This window comes from Colobus angolensis, unplaced genomic scaffold, assembly GCF_000951035.1.
Source record: "Colobus angolensis palliatus isolate OR3802 unplaced genomic scaffold, Cang.pa_1.0 Scaffold293, whole genome shotgun sequence".
NCBI classification, from domain to species: Eukaryota; Metazoa; Chordata; class Mammalia; order Primates; family Cercopithecidae; genus Colobus; species Colobus angolensis.
The window spans coordinates 2,602,970-2,612,247 of record NW_012116188.1 but is presented as its reverse complement, the minus strand read 5'-3'; the positions used below and the strand labels follow the sequence as shown (position 1 = coordinate 2,612,247).

At 37.1% G+C, this 9,278-nt stretch overlaps 1 protein-coding gene across 1 annotated transcript in view; it reads right to left on the bottom strand.

Moving 5' to 3' along the window:
* Nucleotides 1-9,278, bottom strand: part of YME1L1 (YME1-like 1 ATPase) — a 45,785-nt gene that overhangs the window by 23,178 nt on the left and 13,329 nt on the right. Inside the window, 4 exon segments of the mRNA XM_011949243.1 lie at nt 420-503; nt 1,221-1,371; nt 2,957-3,066; nt 8,431-8,532. Coding sequence (XP_011804633.1) covers nt 420-503; nt 1,221-1,371; nt 2,957-3,066; nt 8,431-8,532 — 447 coding nt within the window.

The following is a 9,278-nucleotide window of genomic DNA, read 5'->3' as shown; positions in this document are numbered from 1 at the left end:
GAAAAGGTAATTGGAACCACTTAAGTCTGACACTATTGCTTAATTTCAGATAAGCAAACTAAAAAAAAGGGGAACATTTAATGTGATTTTATTAATAAATTGAATTTATTAGTTTATCTTTGAAACAGAAAACTATTTCAGTTTGTACTGCTATTATAAAATTCTTCTCCATAATTTTTCAATTAATTAATTTACTTTCCTTTCACCCTGTTGACCAGGATAATTTTCAAATTTTATAACTGGACAGGTATCATTTTCTAAAATTTGGGAAACTAACCACTACTAGGAATGAAAGCCTAATTCTAGAACTATAAACATTAATGTGTTCTTTCTTTAAGGGTTAGATTAGGCATTAAAAGGAATCATGTATTTAAAGGAATAAGAAACTAACAAGTTAGATAAATAAAAAAAGCTTTTACCAGATAAAAATGGGTTTTTTAAAAGTCCATAAATGCCGAATAGCAGCAGAATGAAGAGAATCAGACGGGTTCGCCTTAGGGAATCTAGGGTAGAAAGAAAAAGCTTTACATCAAATGACATTAATTAAATATGACAGCTCAATGAAATGCAAACATTAGGTTACTGTTGATAATCACATTTCATCACATCCAATTTTGGAATCTGGCATTCTTTTTCACAACTGCTATGATTTCCTGTAAGTACCCTATTATCAAAAACTTCATTAAGGCCAAGCAAGGTGGGCTCATGCCTGTAATCCCCACACTTAAGAGGTCAAGGCAAGAGGATCACTTGATCCTGGGAGTTCAAGAGCAGCCTGGACAACATGGCAAAATTCCATCTCTACAAAAATTAGCTGGGCATGGTGGCACAAGCCTGTGGTCCTAGCTACTCAGGAGGCTGAGGTGAGAGGATCACTTGAGCCCAGGAAGTTAAGGCTGCAATGAGCCGTGATTGCACCACTGCACTCTGGCTTAGGCAATGAAGCAAGACCGTGTCTCAAAAACAAACACAAACAAAAAACAAAGAAACAAAAACCTTTAAATCATTCACACTTCCTTTTCTCCAATTCGTTTTCTCTCTTGAGAAAGGGAAACCATCAGCAGTATCTCTATTTCTACACAGATCAAGTTACAAATGTAGTAGAATTTAAACAATAGAAAGACAGACGGTCTTAGAAAAGTTACTTAAAACTCAAATGTAGGACTATGACTTCCTCTCGGTTACTCTTCTCAAACATGGACGGTTTCAAATCAACTTACCATTGGTTTTTTGTGTGAGTGCTTGAGCTTTCAGAAAACCTTCTGCAAAACCAGTTTTAAATGCATCTTGGTGAGCTTCAGGTATGTTTTTGGTTTTCATGAGTTTGTCCAAACTCTCAACATCTGATCCTCTGTCCCGCAAAAGAAACCCCTGAATACACAAACAATATATCAGTACTGGTTAACGACAGAGTGACACTCCCTAACAATATTGTGACCACTCAAAAAAATTTACTAAAATTCTGTAATTTTTACTGTCCACGTGAAGAAACAGATTAAGACTCAGCAATGAATTAATAACCAGGAAACTAATACTAGATCCTATTCCTGCATCAATCAATTAATAATACAAAGAAAGTGGCATTATTCTCTGCATGAACACTATACTGAAAACAGGTCACATATTATCCTAGGGTTTGATTGACTTAATGTTCATATCCCTTTATCTTTACCAGAGGAAAAATCTCATTAATTTACTAAATATCTACTGAGCACCGTTCATACACTTGGCCTTATATAAGTTCTGAAAATGTAAAGATAAAGAAACCACTGATCTTAAAAGTTTTCAGTCTACTGGAGAAAGATATGTAAATAGCTAAGTTTCTTAAATCGTTTTGATATTATGTTAGAAGTATTATGTATGGTAGTAAATAAATGCTACCTCAGGAATACAGGAAAGGCCTTATAGAGAACAGGACATCTACAACAGGGAATAAACACCATGAACAATCTGACAGAGTCATGAAACAATAGCCTTCAGTGCTCAAGAACTATTGGCAATCTTTTTTTTTTGAGACAGAGCTTTGCTCTTGTTGCCCGGGCTGGAGTGCAATGGTGTGATCTCGGCTCACCGCAACCTCGGCCTCCCAGGTTCAAGCAATTCTCCTGCCTCAGCCTCCCGAGTAGCTGGGATTACAGGCATGCACTACCACGCCCAACTAATTTTGTATTTTTAGTAGAGATGGGGTTTCGCCATGTTGAGGCTGGTCTCGAACTCCTGACCTCAGGTGACCCACCCACCTCGGCCTCCCAAAGTGCTGGGATTACAGGTGTGAGCCACTGCGCCTGGCCCTAGCAATCTTATATAAGACTTCAGTGCCAAGAGAGGAGCAGGAAAACAGAGGGGCATATTGAATGGTGAGAAGAGAAACATAGCAGGTAAAGACCAAATGATGAAATTCCCAGTGTATCAGGTGGAGGTAAGCAATAAAGCAGAGTAATATAACTAGATCATAATTTTAGAAAGATTGATGGGTGGCAATCTGGAGGCTGGACTGAACATAGCAAGACTAGAGGCAAGGAGATTAAACAAGTATTCATTAGAGTAATTTAGGCAACAAATAGTTATAGCCTATCTATGGCAGTGGAACAGATTTAAGAAATATTTAGGAGGCTGGATTAACAGAACTTCAGTGGTTAATGGATGTGGGAGGTGAGGCAACATGGACAAACATAGGTTCACAGCCAGGTTTTTAGCTTGGGTGGATGCTGCTCATTAATACAGAGAACACCTTAACAGGTGTAGGTTTGTGGGGAAAAAATCTAGTAAGTGGAGAGGCAAGTCTGGCACCCAGAAGAGTTACAGGTATAATGATTACACAGGTTACTAATCCCTTATTAGTGGAAAGAAGGAAGAAAATCTATCAGCCAACAAAAGAAATCAGATATTGAAGCTCCTCATTTTTTTTAACAACTTGAAAATATTTGCTTTTTGGATCATAAAAAGGTCTAATTACCTTCACGAATGATGGCGCTATATTCTGTGTTTCGGCTAATCTTTCGGAGGTGGACTGGAGACGTCGTGTCCTTGATTTCAAAGTTTTAAAACCCCGAGACTGTATGAAAACTAAATAAAACATTATCTTTCACTGTCACTGTAAATTGTTACAGGAGAAGAAAAACGCCTGAGATTCTAAAGTCTGACACTCTACCTGTATATCCTAGTCTATCTAATTTGCCTGACACTTAAATATGTGTTCCTTTGTTTCTTTCTTTTTTGTAGAGACGGGGTCTCCTTTTATGCCCAGGCTGGCCTTGAACTCCTGGGCTCAAGCAATCCTCTTGCCTCAGACTTCCAAAGTGCTGGGATTAGGTCTGAGCACTTAAATCTACCATGCCCAGCCTACAGTTTTTTCTATTGTCCTTGTTTCAAAAGGAAATTTATTTATTTATTTATTTATTTATTTTTGAGACAGAGCTTTGCTCTTGTTGCCCGGGCTGGAGTGCAATGGTGTGATCTCGGCTCACCGCAACCTCGGCCTCCCAGGTTCAAGCAATTCTCCTGCCTCAGCCTCCCGAGTAGCTGGGATTACAGGCATGCACTACCACGCCCAACTAATTTTGTATTTTTAGTAGAGATGGGGTTTCGCCATGTTGAGGCTGGTCTCAAACTCCTGACCTCAGGTGACCCACCCACCTCGGCCTCCCAAAGTGCTGGGATTACAGGTGTGAGCCACCGCGCCTGGCCGAGACTACTTTCTAAAAAAGGCTGTTATCAATTTATGTGCCCACCAATGCTTATGAGTTTCCTTTTCTTCATATCCTTGCCAATACTAAATAATATGAATCTTTTAAATTTGTACAAGTCTGATGGGCAAAAATACCAGTACCTTGTTTTACTTTGCATTTCCCAGATTACAAATGCGGGAAAATTTTGAAAAGTTCCTCTGTATTTTTACTGACTATTTTTATTTTTATTTCTTTGGTAAATTGACCATGCATGTCCTTTGCACATTTTTCCATTTTTATTTAGAGAATATGTATGTTACAGATAGTAATCTTTACTTATATATATTGTAAATATTTATTTTAATGTGTCTTTGTCTTTCAATCATATGATACAGAAATTTATTAGGTCAGTGTAGCCATACCTTTGTTGTGTTTTCTGCATTTTAACTTGATTTGAGTTTCATCGCCAAACTAAGATTTGAAAGGAAGTCTACTTACCTGTAATATTTTCAGTTTTATATTTTTGTTTTCAGCCCTTTAACATATTTGGAACTTTTTTTTTGGTACGATGTAAGAAAATAACTAGATTTTTCCAAAACAGTCACTTAGGCTGATAACATTTCATAATCCATCATTTGCTTATTAATTTAAAATTCTTAATTTTGTTGCACTGATGTATCCCAGCACTAGGTTAAATTTTTAAATTTTAGTTATTTATAATACTACACTGCTGATTTCCACGGCTAAATATCTATATTTTCATATACTTAAGTAGGGTGAAATCCCCTTCATTAGTATTCTTTTAACATGTTCTCAGTTACTCCAAATTAAGTTTAAAATCAACTTCTCAATTTCCCAAATGGATCATGAGAGTTTTGATTGGGGTTGTACTGACTTTATAAATTTGGGTGTAAATTGATACTATTATAATACCTAGTTCTTCCAAATAGAATTATGGCCTTCTCTCATTTTATTTCACTCAGTTCCTCTTTTTCCTTCAGTAAAGCTTCACACACACACGTGTGTACGTGTGTATATATGTATGCTGTATATTTCTCGTCAGGATAAAACATTTACTGGGTTTTAAAGAAACTGTAAATAAAACCTGCTGCTAGATTATAAGAAAGCTATTGATTTTTATGCATTTATCTGGTATGGACAAAGGAGTGAACTCTACTTGAACAGCCTTTCAGATGATTTTCTTGAATTTTCTGGTAAACAATTGTATCACCTGCAAATTATAATTTTACCCCTTCCTTTAACTTATATAGGGCTCATTTTGTTTTCTTTTAAATCATGTTGTTCAGAATCTCCAAATTAATGCTGAAAAAAACCAGGATACTCCACGTTTCTCAAATTAACAGGAACATAATAGATGTTAAGAAATTTTAAAAGTTTCCTTCCATTTCTAGCTTTCTAAGAGTTTTCAGGAAGCACAGCAATTAAAGTATATCATGTCTTTGTATCATACATTGAAATAATGACATTATTTTTCTTTTCTAATCAATTAATATATTAATTGACTTAATGTTAAATCACTTTTGTATTCCTTAGTCATGATATAATATTTTTAGCACATTTTTAGATTTGCTTTCTTTGGATTTTATTTAGGATTTCTGTTAACTGAAACTCATCTATTTTGTTCCTCTGTCGTGCTTGTGTGTGTATATACATACATACATACATACATATATATATATATATATTTTAGACAGGATCTTGCTCTGTCACTAAAGCTGAAGTATAGCAGCATGATCATAGCTCACTGTAACCTTGAACTTTGGGCTCAAGCAAACCTCTCACCTCAGCCTCCCAAGTATCCAGAACTAAAAGGGCATGATACCAAGATGGGCTAATTTTTGTTGCTGTTGTTGAGATGTTGTCCAGGCTTGTCTGGAACTCCTGGCCTCAAGTGATCATCCCAAAGTGTTGGGATTACAGGTGTGATCCACAGTGCCTGGCCTTACGCCAATACTAACAAGTTCTACTAACAGCAATCTCATGGAATAAATAGGGAAGTGTATTCTAGACCTTTTTCTTTTTAATACGGTTTTAAATTAACAAGAAACTGAATATTCTAGAAGAATGCAGCCATAAAAACTTCTGAACCTAGTGCCTCTGGGGCAAAGGAACAACATTTTTTAAATAGTATCTTTCAAACTTTACGGTTATTATTCTATCTCTTCTTGGGCCAACTTTGTCAATTTATTGCTTAGATAACTGTCCATTTCAACGTATTTTTATGACATAAAGTTACACATACCACCTTGCAATTTTAAAACCTTCACATATCCATGACAATTCCCACTCATACTTCTAATACTGTTTGTATTTTTCTGTTGTTTCTTAATCAGAATTGTTAAGTTGTTCCATTTTTTTATATTAAATTTTTTTGGTTTAATTAAGTAAAACTATTTCCACCTATTATTTTAAAATACTTGCTTTGTATTAATTTCTTCTATTATTTTTCAGAAATTCAATTTATTTTCCATCTTTTATATCTTAATTTTTTTTTTTTTTTGAGACAAAGTCTTGCTCTGTCACCCAGGATGGAGGCGCAGTCTTGGCTCACTGCAACTTTCATCTCCCAGGTTCAAGAAATTATCCTGCCTCAGCCTCCTGAGTAGCTAGGATTAGAGGCATCTGCCACCATGCCCAGCTAATTTTTGTATATCTTGGTAGAGACGGGGTTTCAGCATGTTGGCCAGGTTGGTCTCAAACTCCTGATCTCAAGTGATCCGCCCGCCTCAGCCTCAGCCTCAGCCTCCCAAAGTGTTGGAATTATAAGCGTGAGCCACCGTGTCCAGCCCATCTTGATTTCTTTCCTTTTCTTTTTTTCTTGAGACGGAGTTTCACTCACGTTGCCCAGGCTGGAGGGCAATGGCGTGCTCTCGGCTCACTGCAACCTCCGTCTCCTGGGTTCAAGCGATTCTCCTACCTCAGGCTCCCGAGTAGCTGAGATTTAGCTGAGATTACAGGCATGCACCACAACGCTCAGCTAATTTTGTATTTCCTTTTTAGTAGAGAACGGGGTTTCATCATGTTGGCCAGGCTGGTCTTGAACTCCCGAACTCAGGTGATCTGCCCGCCTCGGCCTCCCAAAGTGCTTTCCATTGATTTCCATTCAGTCATGAGACATTTAGAAAAGGGTTTTTAAATTTTCAAGTATTTAGGTATTTTTTTAAGCTGTCTCTTCTGTTACTGGATTTTTAGCTTTATTTTCTGATGTTGAGAGAATCTGACCTCAGAGTTACAACACTATGAAAATTTATTAAGATAGTTTTTATACCCTAGGTAACACATGCTCAGTTTTTATACATCTTCCAACAGTATCTAAAAACGTATCAGCTGTCTTCTTCTGTCTTCTGCATTAATCATTTCTTCAAAGGGTTATTGGTCTCTTTGCTGAACTTGGTGCCTCTCTTTTATGCTTTAAGTTTTCCTAAAATATGTAGATTCTTGGTAATCCATTTGTAATTATAAATAAGAATACAGTGATCAGGGCCTGGCGCCGTGGCTCATGCTGTAATCCCAACACTTTGGGAGGCCAAGGCAGGCGGATCACCTAAGGTCAGGAGTTCCGAGACCAGCCTGGCCAACATGATGAAACCCCATCTCTACTAAAAATACAAAACTTAGCTGGGCCTGGTGGGGGAACCTGTAATCCCACCTCCTCGGGAGGCTGAGGAGGGAGAATTGCTTGAACCCAGGAGGTGCCATTGCACTCCAGCCTGGGTGACAAGAGGAAAACTCCATCTCAAAAACAAAACAAAACAAATACAGTCATTGGTATTGACTACATATGGGTATCCTCAACACTAGCAAAAGTAAATATATTCAGAATATAAAACCTGGACTATGAGCAGAATACCTTTAGTGAATGTATAATTCAAAACCAAAGTAATCTAGGGTACTATCTTGTTTTTTCCTTGGCATCAATGCTCAAACCAGGAGTCTCCACAGACGTCCCTCGATACACACACACACACACACACACACACAGAAGTCTTATTAGAAAGGTGTTTTTTGCTAATTTACCTAAAGGTTAAAGGCCTTATCTGTTCTGTGATTGGCCCATTTCTGGTAATCCTCAACTGTTTATTCCATTCCATCCCAGAGTCCAATTTTACTGGCTCTGGAAGTGGGGTTTTTCCTGAGTTCTCTTAGAAGCAGAAGTACTTACCTCTTTCACGAGACCCTTAGTCCCATGAAGGTAGAAAACATGTCTTTTTCATTTACAATGATCACTGTCACCTGACATCTATCACTAGTGCCTTGTATTCAAAAATTACATGAATAAATGCAAATTTGATTTTACTGTTAATTTGATGTCACCTATATTACAACTTACTGAAAGTCCTCAAATTTCTGGTCCAGTAACAAAACCCTTCTGTTGTTGCTTTCTTCATATATATATATATATATAATTAATTTCAATGAGCTTTTGAAAGTGAGGATGAGTAAGCAAATGTGCTTAGTCATTTATCTTGAAACAAGTTAGATAAATTCCCTGGAGTTTGATTTATTGTGGCGCTATCACACTCAAAATTTAGCTCCCATATATTATACTCCTATATATATAATTATATCCCAGATTAAAAATTATACAGAAGAATCCAAACTAATCAATTCCAAATACTCTTTAGGCTGTGTGAATTGCAAATGAATGTTTATAATCATTAATACCATTAAGAAAGACAAATCAGACTACAGTAAATAAATATATCATCTTTCCAAAATAGCTATGGTTGTTGCTTCATACCTGGCCAGTACTGAAGATCTGAACAAATGCTTTGAAGAGCTCTTGAATGTTGTTTTCGATACAAGCAAGAGGAACGTAACGTACTAAATATATCTAAGTTACCTGGAAGGAAATTGCAAAAAGTAAATTTTCTAATTTCCAAACCAAAAAACAAAATCCTATGAAACATAAATAATTCTATCAAATATTAGGGAAATCACAATATGAGTTTCAACTTTTATTTATCCATGATATGACTGCTTTTATGAAAATATCTAAAGCATTGCTAATTTAACTACTTTATACCTCACAGTCCTTTAGTTTACTAGCTATCACTTGATGGTTACATTATCTTTTTTTTTTTTTTTTTTTGATACGAAATCTCGCTCTGTCCACCAGGCTGAAGTGCAGTGGCATGATCTCGGCTCACTGTAAGCTCCGCCTCCCAGGTTCACGCCATTCTCAGACTGCCTTGGCCTCCCGAGCAGCTGAGACCACAGGTGTCCGCCACCATGCCCGGCTAATTTTTTGTATTTTTAGTAGAGATGGTGTTTTACCTTGTTAGTCAGGATGGTCTTGATCTCCTGACTTTGTGATCCGCCTGCCTCAGTCTCCCAAAGTTCTGGGATTACAGACGTGAGCCACCACGCCTGGCCTACACTGTCTTTTTTATCTGGCATACAAATGTAGCTGCTAAAGAAACTAAATTCAAATTAACAGCGATAAAACATGGCTGGGCACGCTGGCTCACGCCTGTAATTCCAGCACTTTGGGAGGCAGAGGTGGATGGATCACCGGAGGTTGGGAGTTTGAGATCAGCCTTGCCAACATGAAGAAACCCCGTCTCTACTAAAAATAAAAAATTAGCC